This window comes from Sus scrofa, chromosome 2 (assembly GCF_000003025.6).
Source record: "Sus scrofa isolate TJ Tabasco breed Duroc chromosome 2, Sscrofa11.1, whole genome shotgun sequence".
NCBI classification, from domain to species: Eukaryota; Metazoa; Chordata; class Mammalia; order Artiodactyla; family Suidae; genus Sus; species Sus scrofa.
Window position 1 is genome coordinate 78,017,232 of NC_010444.4, and position 20,637 is coordinate 78,037,868.

General features: G+C 40.6%; 1 protein-coding gene across 4 annotated transcripts in view; it reads right to left on the bottom strand.

The window, feature by feature from the left end:
- The window catches only part of LOC102162368 (nuclear envelope pore membrane protein POM 121-like), a 56,370-nt gene continuing 38,077 nt past the window's right edge, over positions 2,345 to 20,637 (bottom strand). For 3 of the 4 annotated variants that reach the window (XR_002341719.1, XR_002341718.1, XR_002341720.1), the window contains exon 2: positions 2,345 to 2,537. Coding sequence is in view for 1 of the 4 variants with exons in the window: in XM_003123635.3 (XP_003123683.2) it covers positions 2,534 to 2,537; positions 8,953 to 9,890 (942 nt within the window). In the remaining 3 variants the exon portion in view is untranslated. Of the gene's footprint in view, positions 2,538 to 8,952; positions 10,433 to 20,637 lie in introns of those variants that run through there. The other variant, XM_003123635.3, reaches the window with a different exon arrangement.

Below are 20,637 nucleotides of genomic sequence, written 5' to 3' on the forward strand. Positions count from 1 at the left end.
CCCAAGCCCTCTTCCTTTCTGTGGATGTGGATCTTGGGAGCCCCAACAGCTTTAAGGTTTAGGGCTGTTCCCTCCCTACTCCCACCCCCATTAGCCATCTAAATGGCTACTTCAAGTGGGGAGCAGTTCGAGATGATAAATTCTATTTCAGGTCGGTGACATAAGAAAATGGGTCCCCTCACAGGTCCCAGAGGAAACCATCTTCCAGTCTCTTTTGGAAAGCAATTTGACAGTGTCTAATAACACTAAAATACATCTCCTCCTAGACCTATTAATCTCATTCCTGGATATCCATTCCAAGAAAATAACCACTAAGTGAGGATCACATACAAAGATTAAATTGCAAAAAATTTCCTGATGTTCCTAAATAGGGAGGAGCTGAGTGAGTACATGGAAGTTTATCTCCACATGAATTAAGACCTTGGAGTCCATATTAGGGTTTATAGGATTAGGGCCTGGAGATTGAGGTTCTGGTAAGGCCTAGAATTAGGGCTAGACTTAGCACTGAGCTAAGGCCTCATGATAAGGGCCTTAAATTTAAGACCTTAGGGTTAGGGCTTAGGTTGGTATCAAGATTAGAGTCTTAAAAACGAATGTGCTATATCCTTAACAGTTGATTCATGCAAAGCTCTTAGATGTTGTTAAGGAAGAAAAAATAAGATGCACAGAAGTGTGCATACTTTATAATACCATTTTTGTAAAAAAAAGGTGACTAATTTTTCTATGTGCCATTTATGTTTATACATATACATTCATATGAGAATATCATTAACGTTGGATAAAGGCAGACAGAGGAGAGAAAAAGATTTTGAAATACATTTTCAAAGAAGGGGCACCTACCTCTTCTGACCCTACTGATCTCATAGGGAAGCTATCATAGGTCCCCAAGCCTCCTTCTTTTGCCTGGCTCCTGCTCTTCAACCTTTCCATATTCTTACAAGATGAGGAATATAAATGATACCCACATCCTTCAGCAAAGAGCTAGACCCTGCCCTGCAGGGCCACAACAGGCAAAAGAGAATACAATACAGAAGTCAATATCTCAGATAATAAATCTAAGACCTCTGAGAGAGAGTCACATATAGAAGTTAGGGTATTGTCTTTGCAGGAGACCATGTAGAAGTGGCAGCAGTGGGGGCCCCTACCCTAGGTCAGCATCTGCCACTTCCAGGAGGTTATCACTCCAGGAGCTCAGGATCTCTTAAATTATGCTAGATACTCCCCTTGCCTGTGGATTGGCCTGTAACACCTGAATCACCTATCATATCTTGAGGCCCTGAGCTGAGGGATGGTCTGCTGCATATCTATAAGATACCTGTTAGGGGGTAAAAAAAGCAGTCTTGGCCATAAGCAACCCTCTAGGTCCCCTGATGCTTCCATCCCCTGATCCTCAGCATCAGCTGTTAGGAAACAAATGCCAGGCTTCAACCCTAACTAGTGAGGGTCTATCTGATGTCTGTCAATCCACAGAGAGTAATTCTCACCCAGGATAGGCTGCTATGGGAATTCCTCCTCCTCCATACCCATGAAGGGACCTATAAGGGATGGTTTAGGGTGCGATCAGTTTTCTCTCCATCTAACATTAGATTCTCTCCTCACCAGCTCTCTCCCTGTCCCAGGATAGAACAGTCTAGCCCTCCTCTAGCACTGGCCTCACAGCCCTCTGCTCCAGTCACAGTGTCACATCTTACCTCAGCCTTCCCCTCTTCTTTTAGAATATCAAGTCTCAGGCCCCTTATTCTCTCAAACAATTGAAGCTCTGCCCTGTGGCTCTCACTATTCTAGAGCAGTAAACTAAATGGGATTTGATAAAGCTGGTGATGGAGAAGATGAGTGGCTGGAATTGGGACAGCAGGATAGGAAAACAGGTGAAATTTGGGGGAGGGGGGAACAGAGGAAAGAGAGAAAGCAGAGAATGTGTGAAGTATGGTGGACTGGCATCTGTCCTCAACCTGGTCTCCCACATCTGATTTGAGCATTTATGTAGAGAGGGGGATCAGAGGCTGAAGTTGATGGCGTCGCTGACAAGGGTTTTTTTTTTTGATGCTCTGGACACAAATACAGATGCTCAAGTGGCATGATATAGAAAGGGTTCCAAAAGGAGGAAGGGGCACTTCCTCTGAGCTTTGCATGGAAACTTGCACTGCTCATGGCTCCTTGAGAAATGGAGTTGTTTGAGGAACATCCTGAACCAGCACCTCAACCGATACATGAGCATTTTCATGATGGCCAAGGAAAGCAGAAGGACTCACAACAGGCTGGGTGGACCACAGTGTGGTCAACAGAGGGGAGAACAAGTCATAATAAGAGATAATATGTTCGAAACACTTAGGTATAAGTCAGACACTACATTTAGCATTTTAGATGATTATCTTATTTAAGTATCAAACTGACCATGCATGGAATGTGACATTGCACTACAAGAACAGTATACAACCTAGGTAGGCACTCATGTTAGAGGGTCAGCTCCTATGCAGATGAATCATGAGATCACCATTCTCAAGTTATTTGATTGCTCAGGATCTTAGCTCCATCATCTGTAAAAGACAAAAATAATGGTAACTACATGAAGAGGACTAAAAAGGTATAATAAATGTACCTGACATCATGGTTACTGTTTCACTCGATTATGACTATCCCCATTTTAGCTGTAAGTAAACAGATGATCAATACTTTACCAAGACATATGCTGGGATGTTAAGAGTTCACATTTAAATGACCTTGAAACCAGAACACGAAATCTTATTCATGGAAATGCACTTGCCCAACAGACTCAAAACTTACAGTGTCTTTAGATGACCATTGGTGATGTAAATGATTGAGAGCTTACTTCTATACAGCCTTACTAGAAGAACTACTGAAGGAATTCCCATTGTGGCTCAGCAGGTTAAGGACCTGATGTTTTCTCTGAGGATGTGGATTTGATCCCTGGTCTTGCTCAATGGGTTAAGGATCTGGCATTGACACAAGCTACTGTGTAGGTCACAGATGCAGCTCAGATCTGGTGTTTCTGTGGTTGTGGCACAGGCCTCAGCCACTGCTCTGATTCGACCCCTGATCCAAGAACTGATCATGGCAACGCTAGTTGGATTCATTTCCGCTGCACCACAATGGGAATTCCCACCAATAAGTATATTAAAAAACGAAAAGAAAAACCATCTCTCTGGCCAAAGGATAAGAAAGGAGAAGCCCAACTGACTGAGTGGAGTGTCCCAACCCACACTTCAAACTGAATCACCAGCAAGCAGCCCCAACTGCCCACTGCAGCAGCAACAGCAAAGCCCTTGTCTCCCTGACCTCTACTAGTGGCATAAAGAGACCCAGGAACAATGGCTTCCACCCCCTGTTCAACAGTAGGTTGCCTAGGGACACTAGGCGATCCAAGGAATACTTTATGTCCCCACATACAGTACTAGGAATTGACAATAGCCTCAGAAGAATGAAGGAGACCAGAACAGCACTGCAGGGCTCTGAAGACTAAACTACACAAAGACAGGTCAACTTACAGGCTAAATATAAACAGTAAAATTGCCTGCTAAATAGAAGAATGAAATATGAGTCTCTAAACATAATAACCAAAATACTGAGGATACATCAGAAAATCATTCCTCATATTGAGTAAGTGAACCACAATTTGAATGAGAAAAGACAACTGACACCAATACCAAGATGCATTAGATATTAGAATTGTCAGACAAGAATTTTAAATCAGTTTTCATAACTGTGCTTCAATAATCAATTACAAATCCTCTTGAAACAAATGGAAAAAATTAAAAATTTAAGCAATAAGATAGAAGATTTATTTACTTATTTTTGCTTTCTTAGGGCTACACCCATGGTTTATGGAGGTTCCCAAGGTAGTGGTCTAACTGGAGCTACATCTGCCAGCCTATGTCACAGCCATAGCAATTTAGGATCCAGGTTGCCTCTGTGATCTACACCACAGTTCATGGCAACGCCAGATCCTCAACTCACTGAACGAGGCCAGGGATCAAACCTACAACCTCCGCTGTGCCATGATGGGAACTCCAGATAAAAGTTTTAAAAAGGAACAAAATGGGCAAAAAAGAACCAAATGGATATTAGCTACCTGTAAACTACAGCAACTAGAATTTTTAAAGTTGCTAGATGGACTCAATAGAAGTAAAGATGACAGAATACAGGGTCAATAAACTTGAAAATGAATCAACAGAAGTTGCTCAATCTGAACTGAGAAAACATGGACAAAAAAAAAAAAAGGACAGAGTAGTTCCTGTCGTGGCTCAGTGGTAACAAACCCAACTAGTATCCATGAAGATTTGGGTTCAATTCCTGGCCTTGCTCAGTGGGTTAAGGATCCGGCGTTGCCATGAGCTGTGGTGTAGGTTGCAGACATGGCTTGGATCCTGTGTTGCTGTGGCTCTGGCTCTGGCAGGTGGTTACAGCTCCAATTAGACCCCTAGCCTGGGAACCTCCATATGCTGAGGGAGTGGCCCTAGAAAAGGCAAAAAGACAAAAAAAAAAAAAAAAAAAACTCCCAACAAACAGAAGTCCAGGACCAGATGGCTTTGCAGGCAAATTCTACTAAACATTTAGAGATGAGTAAACACCTATCCTTCTGAAAATATTCCAAAAATACATAGGAAGTAATACTTCCCAACTCATTCTACGAGGCCACCATCACCCTGATATCAAAAACAGATATAACAAAAAAGAGAATATTACAGACCTATATCACTAATAAATATGGGTACAAAATCCTCAATAAAATACCAGCAAACTTCATCAAATAATACATTAAAAAGATTGTATACCATGATCAAGCAGGATTTAGCCCACAGATGCAAGGATTTTTCAATATCTGCAAGTCAATCAGTGTGACACATCACAACAAATCAAATAAGAACCATATCATCATCTCAATAGATGCATAAATTCAATATCCATTTATGATAAAAATTCACAGAAGTGTGCGCATAGAGGGAATATACCTCAGCATAATAAAGGCCATAAATGACAAACCCATAGCTAACATCATACTCAATGGGGAAAAGCTGAAAGCATTTGCTCTAAGATCAGGAACAAGACAAGGACGTCTACTCTTGCCAGTTTTGGGGGTCTTAGGCATAGCAATCAGAGAAGAAAAAGAAAGAAAAGGAACTCAAATTGAAAAGAAGTAAAATTGTCACTATTTGTAGGTGACATGATATTATATATAGAAAATCCTAAAGATGCCACCAGAAAACTAGAGTTCATTAATGAATTTGATAAACTTGAGGATAAAAAATTAATATACACAAATATGTGGTACTTCTATACACTGACAATGAAAGATCAGACAGAGAAATTAAGGAAACAATACCATTTTACATCTCATAAAATAGAATATAATACCTAGAAATAAAGCTACTTAAGGAGGCAAAAGACCTGTATTCTAAAAACTATGCTACTGGAGTTCCTGTCGTAGCTCAGTGGTTAATGAACCTGACTAGTGACCATGAGGTTGCAGGTTTGATCCCTGGCCTTGCTCAGTGGGTTAAGGATCTGGCATTGTCTTGAGCTGTGGTGTGGGTCATAGACGTGCCTTGGATCTCATGTTGCTGTGGCTGCGGTATAGGCTGGCAGCTGTAGCTCTGATTCTACCCCTAGCCTGGAAACCTCTGTGTGCCATGCGTGCAGCCCTAAAAAGACAAAAAGACAAATGAAATAAAATAAATAAAAATTATGCTACTGAAAGAAACTGAAGATACCACAAACAGATGGAAAGACATACCATGTTCTTGAATTGGAAGAATCAATATTGTCAAAATGACTATACTACCTAAGGTAATCTACAGATTCAGTGCAATTCTTATCAAATTACCAATGGCACTTTTCACAGAAGTAGAAAAAAAATTCTTAAATTTATATGGAATCACAAAAGACCCTGAATAGCCAAAGAAATCTGAAGAAAGAAAAACTGAGCTGGAGGAATCAGACTCCCTGCCTTTGGACTATACTAAAAAGCTATGGTCATCAAAACAGTATGGCACTGGCACAAAAAACACACACAGATGAACAGAACAGGATAGAAAGCCCAGAGATAAACCTGCACACCTATGATGAACTAATCTATGATAAAGGAGACAAGAATATACAATGGAGAAAAGAAAGTCTCTTCAATAAGTGATGCTAGAAAAACTGGGAAACTACATGTAAAAAAAAAAAGATATTAGAACTTTCCCTAACACCACATACAAAAATAAACTCAAAATGAATTTTGAGAGAAAATATTTTGGGAGAAAATATTTGGAAATGATGCGACAGACAAGGGATTTAATTTCCAAAATATACAAACAGCTCATATAGCTCAATATCAAAACAACAAATAATCCTATAAAAAATTGGGCAGAAGGCATAAACAGACATTTCTCCAAAGACATACAGATGGCCAACATGCACGTGAAAAAAATGCTCAACATAGATCATTATTAGAGAAGTGCAAATCCAAACCACAATGAGGTGTCACCCCACTCTGGTCAGAATGGCCATCATCAACAATTCTACAAATAATACATTCTGGAGAGAGCATGGAGAGAAAGGAACCTTCCTACACCATTGGTGGGAATGGAAATTTATACAAAAAACTATGGAGAACAGTATGGTGGTTCCTTAAAAAAACAGAAATAGAACTACCATATGACCCATCAATCCCACTCTTGGACATATATCAAGAGAAAACCATATTTTGAAAAGATATATGCACCCCAGTGTTCGTTGTAGCACTATTTACAATAGTTAGGATGTGGAAATAACCTAAATGTTCATCAACAGATGAATGGATAAAGATGTAGTATATTTATACAGTGGAATATTACTCAGCCATAAGAAAGAATGAAATGATGCCATTTATAGCAACTTGGATGGACTTAGAGACTATCATACTAAATGAAGTAAGCCAGACTGAGAAAGACAAATATCATATATTGCTTATATGTGGAATCAAGAAAAAAGACACAAATGAACTTATTTACAAAACAGAAGTATATGTACAGACATAGAAAACAAACTTATGGTTACCAAAGAGGAAAGGTGGGAGAGTAAATTAGGAGTTTGGAATTAGCATATACACACTACTACATATAAAAAGGATAACCAGCAAGGACCTACTGTATATAGCACAGGGAAGTATATTCAATATTTGTAATAACCTATAAAAGAATCTAAAAAAAATACACACACATATATAATACATATATCTGAATAACTGTGCTGTTCACTTGAAACTAACACAACATTGTAAATCAACTATACTTTAATAAAAAAAGAGAAATGGCCACAGTTTGGAGGATATGAGGGAGACCTAACAACTAAATGAAATGTGGGGTTCTGGACTGACACTGGTATAGAGAGAAAATTTTACTGGAAACACTGGGGAAATCTAATTAAATCGGAAGTTTAGCTAATAGCATTGTAACTATGTCAATTTCCTGGTTTTAATAATTGTCCTGTAAGATGTTAATTTTAGGAGAAGCTTGATGAAGACTAGGTAGGGATCTCTGTACTATTTTTGCAATTATCCTGTAAGTCTAAAATTATATCAAATTTAAAATTAAAAAAAAATAAAGTTGTCACAAGTCATTTCCTAACATACACTAGGCATGATCCAACCCATGACGATGGCAGGTGGGCAGGTGAGAAGCAGAGAGGGAAAAGTCAAGTGTCCTATCAAAACACAGAAATCAGGACCCAGCATTTAGAGGCATAAAGTGGTTCAAGCTTTCCCAGCTGGGCCACCGAAAACCTAAAGCGTTAAGTCTGGCTACTCATACAGGTCAATTCTTCCTCCACTGTGAATTCAAAAAGAAAAGATAGGACTATTTGAAATTAACAAAAAGTCATATATATATTCAATACATATTATTATATAATATATATTATATACACAATATATTAAACATGAATATGTATATGTATTATAAACAAATATGTAATATGCATTATTGCATACATTACATATATATTACATATATGTATGTAATATATACTTGTAATATATACATTCTGTATTGTAATAAATTATAATCACATACTAATTATACATACATATATACATTATACATGAATACATAATACATATACATACGTAATATATCATATATAATACACATGTACTAGTTATTCTTATATGTTACATCATGTATATAATATACGCATATAATATACACTTAATATTTACTACATAATACATGACTTTATAAATATATGACACATAAAAATATATATAACCATATGTATGTTATATATATTATTTTGTTCATCAACTAACTGTTTATGTGGTACCAGATGTTAAGAGAGAGAATATATAGATTCTAAGAAGGATGGATCAGGGCCCAATTAAGAAAGTGGGGAAGGTGGGAAAAGGGAACTATAGCAGCAATGGGTATCCTGCCAGCTTTTGCCTGGAGGAAAACTGGTCAAAGCTACCCTCTTCTATTGCAAGGATCCTGACCACTGGGGTGGGCCAGATTAATAACCTCCAGCTGCTCAACTTCTCGGGGCATATCTGACAGAAAGATGACAGGTATAGAACAATTTCTCTGGAGAGAAATGACTTGATGGGGAGAATGGGCCCACAGGAGCAGCAGCCAGCACCCTGGGCTTCCTCAAGGGAAAAGCTGGACTCTGATGGTGTCCTTCAATGTTCCTCTAAGGAACCAAAGAGGGACTGAGTAGTAGAGTACTGGAGACAGACCCTCGTGGCCAGGGAAAGGGAACAAATTTTTTACAGCCAGATAGAGCAAAACAACAGGGAAAACCAAGACAAACAGCTCAAAGAGGCAACTGCTCCAGCCAACTACAGGAAGGCCAATGGGCCTGAGGAGCTCTGCATCTTCCAGAAGCTCCTCAGCTGTGAATTAGTGCTGGGGCCTGGTAGGGCAGAGGAACAGGAAAGCTGAGGGGCTCTGCAGTCTAAGGCGGCCTCTGTCTTACCCTTCCAAGACCTTGTTGATCCACTGGATTGCAGCTCTCTTCTCCAAGTCAAGGTCTTCAGCAGTGACTTGATAACCTAGCTGGGGGAATGGGGGCAGGATCAGTGGGTCATTTGGCCTGGAGGGCAGCAGCAAAGGAGTCTTGCGTTTCAGGGGCCTGCAGTTGTCAGATGGCTGTGAGCAATTCAAGTTTTGTTTCTGCCCTAAGGGGGCATCTGCAGCCTTTTCATGCTTGATCTTCCTTTGTGGTCCTGCTGAGGCTGAAGGGCTAGACTGTTGGCTTTCCTCATTGGCTTTCTCTGCAGGCACATGGGGATGCAATGAAGCTGGGCCCAGGAGCCTGGCTGAGCCTGCACTGCTTCTCTGCAGCTGTGGGAAACCTCTAGTGGAGCTGTATGAACTGGTGATGGTATTTTGTTTGCTGCATGAGCTCAGAGAGTAGGTCTGGGATTTCCTAGTCAGGGTATTTTCTGAGCCCTTGGAACAGAAGCCTCTCTTCAGAGGCCCAGGCCTGGGCACAAAGGAAGAGAGGATCCCGTTGACCATCAGGCACCTAAATGCGGACTGTGAATTTCCCCCACGGTTCGAGCCCCTTCTCTGCTCGTCCTGACTCTCGAGGACTGAGTGTCCTTTCTTTTGCTCTGTTAGCCCTTTTCCACTCTCAACCAAGGCCTCCAGGTCTTTCTCTTTCTTGGCTCTTGGTTGACTGCTCTCTTCAAGGGCCTTCACCAGAGTCTTCTTTACACAAAGGTTTGGGAAGTGGACAAACAAGGAAGACAACACGCAGATGACTGTCTGCTTCAGAGCCAAATGGAGCATCAGTTTGCCCTTTGCAGATGCCATCTTCAGGATCACTGAGGTGCAGGACATCTTGGAGCTGCAAGCAGACAGCTGTGGCTTCTGAGGGCCATTCCTGGGCACTGAGGGAACGATCCCCATAAATAAACACCGGGCTTGCTGGGCTGGATATTGCTACGGATGGACAATGACAAACCGCCGATGGTACCGACGACGACGGGGTGAAGCCACAAGATCCTCGTACGACAGCCTGTGAGTCAGGTGTAGGGTTGGAGCTCCCAAGTGAACACGGAGGGCAGGGTACGCGGGCTCAAGGCACTCGGGTCTCTCCAGCAGGTCCCTGCCCCACAGAGCAGAGGACGGCGCGCAAGGACGAGACCGGCTCAGGTAATTGCCTATGGAGCGCAATTCTGCATCAGTCGGGTCCTTCAAATGGACTCAGACGCTCAGAGAGGTTTCCGTTAATGCCTAAGAGGCTCCAAGGGAAACGCTCACTGTTGGGTGTGCCGCCTGTGACGTGTTGTTGGAACGCCTGAGCGAAGAATGGGAGCGCGCAAGGCCTGCACGAGACAAGGGCACGCGCACCTAGGGCGCTTCTAGATAGCGGTTGCCCGTTGCCGGCCGCTGGGGCTGGCACGCGGGGTACCACCTCTCTGTGGCCAGCTCCCAGCTCCATCGCTGGACCGTTCTGGGCGCTGTTTCCCCTGCCAAGAAAGGTTGGGGGCTCAGCAACGCTCACCTACTTGAGATGGGAGCTTCGGATCAGCATCCTGCTCCGTCCGTGGATACCTCATGGGAAAGCCAGTCAGAATCCACGGCGCCCAGATCCTGTGGCGTGGCATAGCCACCCAGGAGTCCAGGAAGCAGGAGGGAACCTGCTGGATGTGAGAAGCCAGAGCGGATGCGCTGCCCCTCTGTCCTCTTCCTTTCCCAGAGAATCTTACTTTCGAGGTACCCATTCTTGGCTCCTCCTCCCCTTCCCTGGGAAGTAAAGCTTCCAAAACAGTTTTATAATGATCAGAACTCAGAACTTAGATGTAGAGAATTGTTATCTTTTTTTAAGAAGCTCTACACCCAGGAGCTCTGTTACCTGGCACCGAAAACTTGAATTCCTGTTTTGAAGCTCATGCTTTGCCCCATCACCTTCATCTTTGTTTTCTGCCTCTCAAAAGATTTTTTTTTTTTTCTTTTTAGCGCCGCTCCCTAGGCATATGGAGATTCCCAGGCTAGGCGTCTAATCGGAGCTAGAGGTGCTGGCTTATGCCACAGCCATGGGGGATCTAAGCTGCGTCTGCGACCTATACCACAGCTCCCCGCAATGCTGCATGGTTAACCCACTGAGCAGGGACAGGCATAAAACCCGAAATCTCATGGTTCCTAGATTCCTTTCTGCTGTATCACGAAGGGAACTCCCTTTGTGTCATTCTTTTTCCTGAAGTCTGTCTGCAGGATGGGAGAGGTGACCTGGTTATTCAAATAGGAACTCAGAATTTGGCCTCCTGTAAGTATTCTGACAAAAGTTATTATCAGTTGAATAGTGAACACATTAGAATGTTCGGACTATTTAAAATTTTTGATGTTTTAGTAATTACTCCCACTTCCTTGGTTTGGTTGTTTTTTGTTTTATTTTTAAATCATTTTGCTTTCTTTTGGATTGTTGTTACTTAGTGAATGGCCTGTGACCTTTTACTAGGCCAGGTAGTTTTTCAAAGGATTTTTTCCAGTTAGTGCTGCTCTCAGCAAGCAAAGAAGGAAAATATGATTTTGTGTAACCAAAATCCAAAGGGCTATACTTTAACACAATATACTAGCAGGTTCTCAAATTCAGGAGTTTGACTTTCATTTTTATGCAAAAAATTTTAACAATATTGACTGAGCCTCCCAGTGTTTTACCTGCCTGCAGTGCATCAAAGCCCTTTTTAAAATGAAATAAGAGAAAAATTCATGATAGGTGGATATACTACCACAGTATGAATGGAATTATTCTAGGTATTTAAAGGTAATCCATTTTTCAGTTGAAGAAATAAATCTTAAATATATACACATTAAATTTTGTCATCCACCGAGTACCAGCTTAAGGAATTTCTTTTAACCATTAATTTGTTAAATACTTTATATAGTATGTCTAATTTACATACTATAAAATTCACCTATATTAAGATTACACTTCAAGAATTTTTAGTAACTTTACAAAGTATGTTAACTTTCATCAATATCTAATTTCATAACACTTCCATTACACAAAAAGAAAACTCATGCCTACTTGCAATTACTCCCCATTCTTACAAGCCTGTGTGACCACTAATGTAATTTTTGTCTCTATTAATTTGCCTTTTCTGGGCACCTTTCATATAAATAGACTCTTACATGTCTAGTTTCACTAGCATGTTTTTGAGGTTCATCTTTGTACTAGCATATGTACTAAAGGGGAGGGATAAATTACGGGGATGGAATTTACATATACACATTACTATATATAAAATAGATAACTAACAAGGACCTACTGTATAGCACAGGGAAATCTACTCAATAGTCTGAAATAACCTATATGGGGAAAAAATGGAAAAAAATAAATATGTATAACTGATTTGCTTTGCTATACACCTGAAATTAATACAACATTGTAAGTCAACTATCTTCTAATAACATGTTTGAATAAAATTTTTAAAAATACTCAGCTTAATAAAATAAAATAAATTGTCATCTAAATAGTATCTAAATCAGGCATGAGTTAGACTAGAGGTATGATTCATCTTGAGGTAAAGTTCCTCTCAAACAGTGAACCTATGAAATCAAACAAGTTATCTGCTCCCTATACTTGGGACAGGTATAGGACAGACATTTCTGTTCCAAAAAGGGAGTAATTGGAAAGAAGGGTGGCGGGTCCTAATCAAATCCAAAATCTATCAGGGCAAATTCTATTAGATTTTTAATTTATACAAAGATTTAGGTTATTATATCAACATTAGCACTAGAATTCCTGTCTTTTACTCCCCAGTCTGCAGTCTTTCTAGAGAACACATGTACAGATTTTATTTTTTATTTTATGTTATTTTTTTTACATGTACAGACTTTTAATATATAGGGCTAAATTTAAGAAACTTTTATGGAAAATTCCTTTAGATTTCAAGGTTCAAGAATGAAATCCGGGAGTTCCCATTGTGGAGCAGCAGAAACAAATCCGACTAGAAACCATGAGGTTGCAGGTTCGATCCCTGGCCTCACTCAGTGGATTAAGAATCCAGGGTTGCTGTGAGCTGCGGTGTAGGTCACAGACACAGCTCAGATCCTGTGTTGCTGTGGCTGTGGTTTAGGCCAGCAGCTGTAGCTCCAATTCGACCCCTAGCCTGGGAACCTCCATATGTCATGGGCACAGCCCTAAAAAGCAAAAGAAAAAAGAATAAAATCCTCTTTGGCTGAATGTTCTGTCTGTCCTCTAGATCAATAAGGGTGATGGCTCTTCCCCCTCCTCCCTGGATTGTGTCCCTAAACCCTCCAGAATCAATGAGGAAACAGTCCTGCTGCCTGGTCCTGGGCCCTCAGGACCCATGGTAGAAGCAGCAGCCTTGCTGACCTCTGACCCACCTCCAGAGTCACTCCTTCCTATACTCAAAGGATGATGCATATTTGCATCCTGACAGCTGTCGTCCCATTCCCTGCCAGTGGAAGTCCCCATAATGACAGTCTTCCTTCATTTCATCCTACCTCTGTCCTCTTCAATCTAAGCTGTCAGTGCTTCTGCTGAGATAGTTGATTGACTCCACATCACACGCTCATAATCTCTTTAGTAAAGATTGTCTACCCATGTCTTTGGTGTTCAATTCTGAATATACTCTCTCTCTCTCTCTCTCTCTCTCTCTCTCTCTTTTTTTTTTGTTGTTGTTGTTGTTGCTGTTGCTATTTCTTGGGCCGCTCCCACGGCATATGGAGGTTCCCAGGCTAGGGGTCCAATCGGAGCTGCAGCCACCGGCCTACGCCAGAGCCACAGCAACGTGGGATCTGAGCCGCGTCTGCAACCTACACCACAGCTCACGGCAATGCCGGATTGTTAACCCACTGAGCAAGGGCAGGGACTGAACCCGCAACCTCATGGTTCCTAGTCGGATTCGTTAACCACTACGCCATGACGGGAACTCCTTTTTTTTTTTTTTTTTTCAATATGAATACGCTGAGAATTTTTCAGTCTTCAAGTTCTGGTTTCTTTTTGCACAATAATTTCTCTTTCAGTTCTCTCTCTCTCTCACACTTTACTATAAGCATGAAGGAGAAACTAGGCCACACCTTCGACATTTTGCTTAGAAATATCCTCAGCTAAATATTCACTTGTAAGTTTTACTTTTCACAAAACACTAGAACACAGTTTGGCCAAGTTCCCTGCCTCTTTGTAACAAGGACTGCTTTTCCTCCAGTTTCCAATAACTTTTTTCTCATATCCATCTGAGAATTACTCAGAAGCACATTTAATGTTTGTATTTGTATCAACATTCTGTTCATGATGAAATATATGTGAATAGATATATGCAATAGAAGCACATATATATGAACAGATAATAATGATAGAAGCTTTCATTATGATTCTTTCTTTCCGAGCTCTCAGAAGAATCACCTTTAATGACCATATTTAGTCTCTTCAAGACAATCTAGGATTTTCTTTTTTCTTTTTCTGTCTTTTGTCCTTTTTTTTTAGGGCTGTACCCACAGCATATGGAGGTTCCCAGGCTAGGGGTCTAATTGGAGCTGTAGTCACCGGCCTACGCCACAGCCACAGCAACGCCAGATCCAAGCCGCGTCTGTGACCTACACCACAGCTCACAGCAATGCCAGATCCTTAACCCACTGAGCAAGGCCAGGGATTGAACCCTCAACCTCATGGTTCCCAGTCAGATTTGTTTCTGCTGTGCCACGACAGGAACTCCCAATCTAGGCTTTTCTAATATACACCTCAAAGCTCTTTCAGCCTCTACCTACTAGCCAGTTCCAAGCCACTTCCACATTCAAAGTATTTGTTACAGTAATACCCACTTTCTGGTACCAAAATCTATTTTGTTAGAGCTGCCATAACAAAGTACCACAGAATGGGTAGCTTAAACAATGAATTTATTTTCTCACAATTCTGGAGGCTAAAAGTCTGAGATCAAGGTATCAGGCAGCGTTGATTTCTTTTGAGGCCTTTCTCCTTGGCTTCTTCCTATGTCTTCATGTGGTCTTTCTTTTGTCTTCATTATTTTTTATGACTTAAAAATATTCCATTGTATATGTATACCACATTTGTTAACCTATTCATCAGTTGATGCACATTTGAATTGTTTCCATTTTTTGGCTATTGTAAACAATGCTTCTGTGAACATTTGCATACAAGTCTTTGTGGGGACACACTTTTTCTTTGGAGAGGATTGTTGGATGACAAATCCAAATGAAAATCTATGTTTAACATTTGAAGAAACTTCCAAATTGTTTTTTCAAAGTGGTTGCTGCATTTTAAGTTATTGCTTTTTGTTTGTTTGTTTGTTTTTTGATTGCACTCTCTACAAGTGGAATTTCCCAGGCCAGGGATCGAACCTGTGCCACAGCAGCAACCTGATGTGACAACACCAGATCCTGGAGATCCTGCCACAAAGGAACTCCCATTTTAAATTCCTATCAGCAATATTTGAGGGCCTCCACTTCTCCTCATCCTTACCAGCAGTTTCTATTGTTTGTCTCCATCTGTGCCCATCTCAGTGAGTGAGAAGTGGCATATTATTGTGGTTTTAATATCCATTTCCCTAAAAACTAATGATATTAAGCATCCTCGAAAGAGACTGGCCAGGAGTTCCTATCGTGGCTTAGTGCTAACAATCCCAACTAGTATGCATGAGGATGCGAGTTTCATCCCTGCCCTCACTCGGCAGGTTAAGGATCTGGCATTGCTATGAGCTGTGCTATAGGTTCCAGATGTGGCTCAGATCTGCTGTTGCTGTGGCTGTGATGTAAACCAGCAGCTACAGCTCTGATTTGACCCCTAGTATGGGAACTCCCATAGTGTGGCTGTAAAAAGACACACACACAAACACACACACACACACACAAGACATTGACCATTCAGATTTCTTGTTTGGCAAAATATCTATCCAAATATTTTACCCATTTTTTAAATTGGATCATTTTTATTATCACCAAGTTTCAGTTCTCTATGAATTCTGAATACAAGTCCCTTATCAAATAAATAAGTTGCAAATATTTCCTACCAATCTATGGCTTATCTTTTTGCTTAATTGATAGTCTCTTTTGAAACACAGAAATTTTTAATTTTGATGAAGTCCAATTAATCATTTTCTTTATGATTTGTTCTTTTGATGTTATATCTAAGAAATATTTATGTAACTCAAGATGTGATATTATGATTTATAACAAGAAATATATATTTTGTCTTTGTCTCTAATCCTGGCACTGCTCTTGATAGAAGCATCTTTTTTTCCAGTGAAGTGACTGAGTGAACTTCTGGATGGCTCCTGAATGGAGACTTAAAGGCCAAAAAATAATTAGAAAGCTTGGAATTTTCAGGCCTACTTGCTATTCTCCAAAGAGGAGAAAAGGGCTGGAAATGAAGTTAATAATTGATCATGCCTTTGTAAAGAAGCCTTCAGAAAAATCTCAATAGTATGGAGTTCAGAGAATTTCCAGTTGGTGAGTATATCCATGTAACAGTAGGGTAATAAGGTTGCAGACGTGGCTCGGATCTCATGTTGCTGTGGCTGTGTTGTAGGCCAGCAGCTACAGCTTTGATTCGACCTCTAGCCTGGGAACCTCCATATGCCACAGGTGCAGCCCTAAAAAGCCAATAAATAAATAAGCGGAATCCAAATTGGAAGAGAAGAAGTGAAACTATCATTGTTTGCAGATGACATGATACTATACCTAGAAAATTCTAAAGACATTACAGAAAACTGTTGGAGCTAGTCGATGAATTTGGTAAAGCTGCAGGATACAAAATTAATACACAGAAATCTATTACATTTCTATATATTAACAACGATCAGAAAGAGAAATTAGGGAAACCATCCCATTTAACATTGCATCAAAAAAATAAAATAAAGTACTTTGGAATAAACATTCCTGGAGACAAAATATCTGTACTCCAAAAACTATAAGACACTGATGAGAGAAATCAAAGATCACACAAATAGATGGAAAGATATACCATGCTCTTGGATTGGAAAAATCAGTATTGTCAGAATGACTATACCCCAAGGCAACTACAGATTTGATGCTGTCCCTATCAAATTACCTATGACATTTTTCACAGAACTAGAACAAAAAATTTTAAGATTGGTATGGAAACATAAAGGACCTTAAATAGCCAAAGTAATATTGAAAAAGGTAAAGAGAACTGGAAGAATCAGGCTCCCTGACTTCAGGCTATACTACAAAGCTACAGTAACCAAAACAGTATGGTACCAGCACAAAAAAAACAGAAATATAGATCAGTGGAACAGCACCGAAAGCCCAGAAATAAACCAAAGCACCTATGGTAAACTCATCTATGACAAAGGAAGAAAGAACACACAGTGGAGGAAAGACAGTGTCTTCAATAAGTGGTTCTGGGAAAACTGGACAGCTACATGTAAAAGAATGAAGTTAGAACATTATCTTAACACCATACACAAAAATAAACTCAAAATCTATTAAAGACCTAAATCTAAGACCAGATACTATAAAACTCCAGAAGAGGAGTTCCCGTCGTGGCGCAGTGGTTAACAAATCCGACTAGGAACCATGAGGTTGCAGGTTCGAGCCCTGCCCTTGCTCAGTGGGTTAACAATCCGGCGTTGCCGTGAGCTGTGGTGTAGGTTTCAGACGCGGCTCGGATCCCGCGTTGCTGTGGCTCTGGCATAGGCTGGCAGCTACAGCTCCGATTGGACCCCTAGGCTGGGAAACTCCATATGCCGCGGGAGCGGCCCAAAAAATAGCAAAAAGACAAAAAACAAACAAACAAACAAACAAAAAAAACTCCTGAAGAAAACATAAGTAGAACATTCTGACATAAGTCACAGCAATAGTTTTCTGGATCTGCCTCCTAGAGTAATGGAAACAAAAGGAAAAATAAATGGGACCTGGTTAAACTTAAAAGCTTTTGCACAGCAAAGCCAACCATAAACAAAACAAATGACAAACTAAAGACTGGAAGGAAATAGTTGGAGGTGATGTGACTCACAAGGGATTAATCTCCAAAATATACAAACAGCTCTTACAGCTCTAAATTTAAAAAAAAATGAAAATAAAAAAATAGGAAGACCTAAAATATTTCTCCAAAGAAGACATACAGATAGTCAAAAGGCACATGAAAAGACACTCAATATCTCTATTAGAGAAATGCACATCAAAACTACAATGAAGTATCACCTCACACCAGTCAGAATGGCAATCATCAAAAAGTGTACATATAATAAACACTGGAGAGAGTGTGGAGAAAAAGGAACCCTCCCACACTCCTAATGTAAATTGATACAGCCACTATGGAGAACAAAATGTAGGATCCTTAAAAAACTAAAAGTTTCCGGAGTTCCCGTCGTGGCGCAGTGGTTAACAAATCCGACTAGGAACCATGAGGTTGCGGGTTTGGTCCCTGCCCTTGCTCAGTGGGTTAATGATCCGGCGTTGCCGTGAGCTGTGGTGTAGATTGCAGACGCGGCTCGGATCCCGCGTTGCTGTGGCTCTGGCGTAGCCCGGTGGCTACAGCTCCGTTTCAACCCCTAGCCTGGGAACCTCCATATGCCGCGGGAGCGGCCCAAGAAATAGCAACAACAACAACAGCAAAAGACAAAAGACAAAAAAAAAAAAAAAAAGTTTCCATATGATCCTGCAATTCCGAGCATATATCTGAGAAAACTATAATTCAAAAAGATGCATGCATCCTAGTGTTCTTCAGCACTATTTACAATAGCCAACTCATGGAGGCAACAAATATTCATTGACAGATGAATGGATAAAGACGATGTGGTATATTTATACCATGGGATATTACTTAGCCATAAAAAGAATTAAATAATATCATTTGTGCCAACATAGATGAACTTAAATATTATCATACTATGAGAAGCCAGATAGATAAAGACAAGTACAATATGATATAGCTTATGTGTGGAATCTACAAAAAAAGATACAAACGAAATTATAAAAGAGAAATTGACCCACAGACTTATAAATCAAATTTATGGGGAAAGGGTGGGGAGGGATAAATTAAGGCGTTGGGAATTATCATATACACACTGCAAAAATATGTAAATCTTTTAAAATGTGTTTGAATGTAAATGGCTATCAGTTTAAGCAAGTTGATGTGCTTATGAGTCAGCATATATGAACCCCATGTTAAAAACCTACAACAGTTCCCGTCGTGGCGTAGTGGTTAACGAATCCGACTAGGAACCATGAGGTTTCGGGTTCGATCCCTGCCCTTGCTCAGTGGGTTAAGGATCCGATGTTGCCGTGAGCTGTGGTGTAGGTCGCAGATGCAGCTCGGATCCCACGTTGCTATGGCTCTGGCGTAGGCTGGCGGCTACAGCTCCGATTAGACCCCTAGCCTGGGAACTTCCATATGCCGCGGGAGCGGCTCAAGAAAAAGGCAAAAAGACAAAAAAAAAAAAAAGTACATTACTTTGGAGTTCCCGTCGTGGCGCAGTGGTTAACGAATCCGACTAGGAACCATGAGGTTGCGGGTTTGGTCCCTGCCCTTGCTCAGTGGGTTAACGATCCGGCGTTGCCGTGAGCTGTGGTGTAGGTTGCAGACGCAGCTCGGATCCCACGTTGCTGTGGCTCTGGCGTAGGATGGTGGCTACAGCTCCGATTGGACCCCTAGCCTGGGAACCTCCATATGCCGTGGGAGCGGCCCAAGAAATAGCAAAAAAGCAAAAACAAAAACAAAAACAAAAACCTACAACAGATACACAAATACCAAAAAGAAAAAGCATACTGCTAAAGAAAATAGTCAAGCCACAAGAGAAGAAACAAAAAATAAAGAAATTAACAGAGAAGAACTACAAAAACAACTGAAAACAAGTAATAAAATGGCAGTAATTACTTTAGATATCAATGAAATGCTCTAGTCAAAAGACATCGGTGGCTGATTGGATTAAAAAACACACACACACAAGACCTTTCAATATGCTGCCTACAAGAGACTCACTTCTTGTAGTGAAGATACACACAGACTAAAAGTGAGAGGATGGGAAAAGATATTTCATACAAGCATAAGTGACATGAAAATGGGGGTAACAATATACCTATCAGACAAAATAGACTTTAAAACAAAGGCTATAACAAAAGACACTATTTAATGACAAAGGTATCAATATAAGATGATATAACTGTTAGCTATCCATCCAATACAGGAGAACCTAAATATGAACAGACATAAAAGGAGAAGTTGACAATAATATAATAATAGTAGAGGACTTTAAAACTCTACTTCTTTTTTTTTTCCATTGGTTTGTTTTGTTTTTTTAGGGCCACACTCATGGCCACACTCCCCTAGCCAGGGAGGTTCCCAGGCTAGGGGTTGAAATGGAGCTGCAGCTGCTGGCCTAAAACAAAGCCACAGCCATGCCAGATCTGAGCCACATCTGCAATCTACACAACAGTTCATGGCAACACTGGATCCTTAACCCACTGAATGTGGCCAGGGATCAAACCTGTGTTGTTATGGATGACAACTGAGCCATGGTGGGAACTCCTAAAACCTTACTTCTTATACAGTTCATCCAGACAGAAAATAAATAAGACAACAGTGATCCTAAATGACACAGTAGACCAGTTGGACCTAATACATATCTACAGGTCTTTACATACAAAACAGCAGAATACACATTCTTTTCGACTGTACATGGAACTTTCTCCAGAACATATCACATGC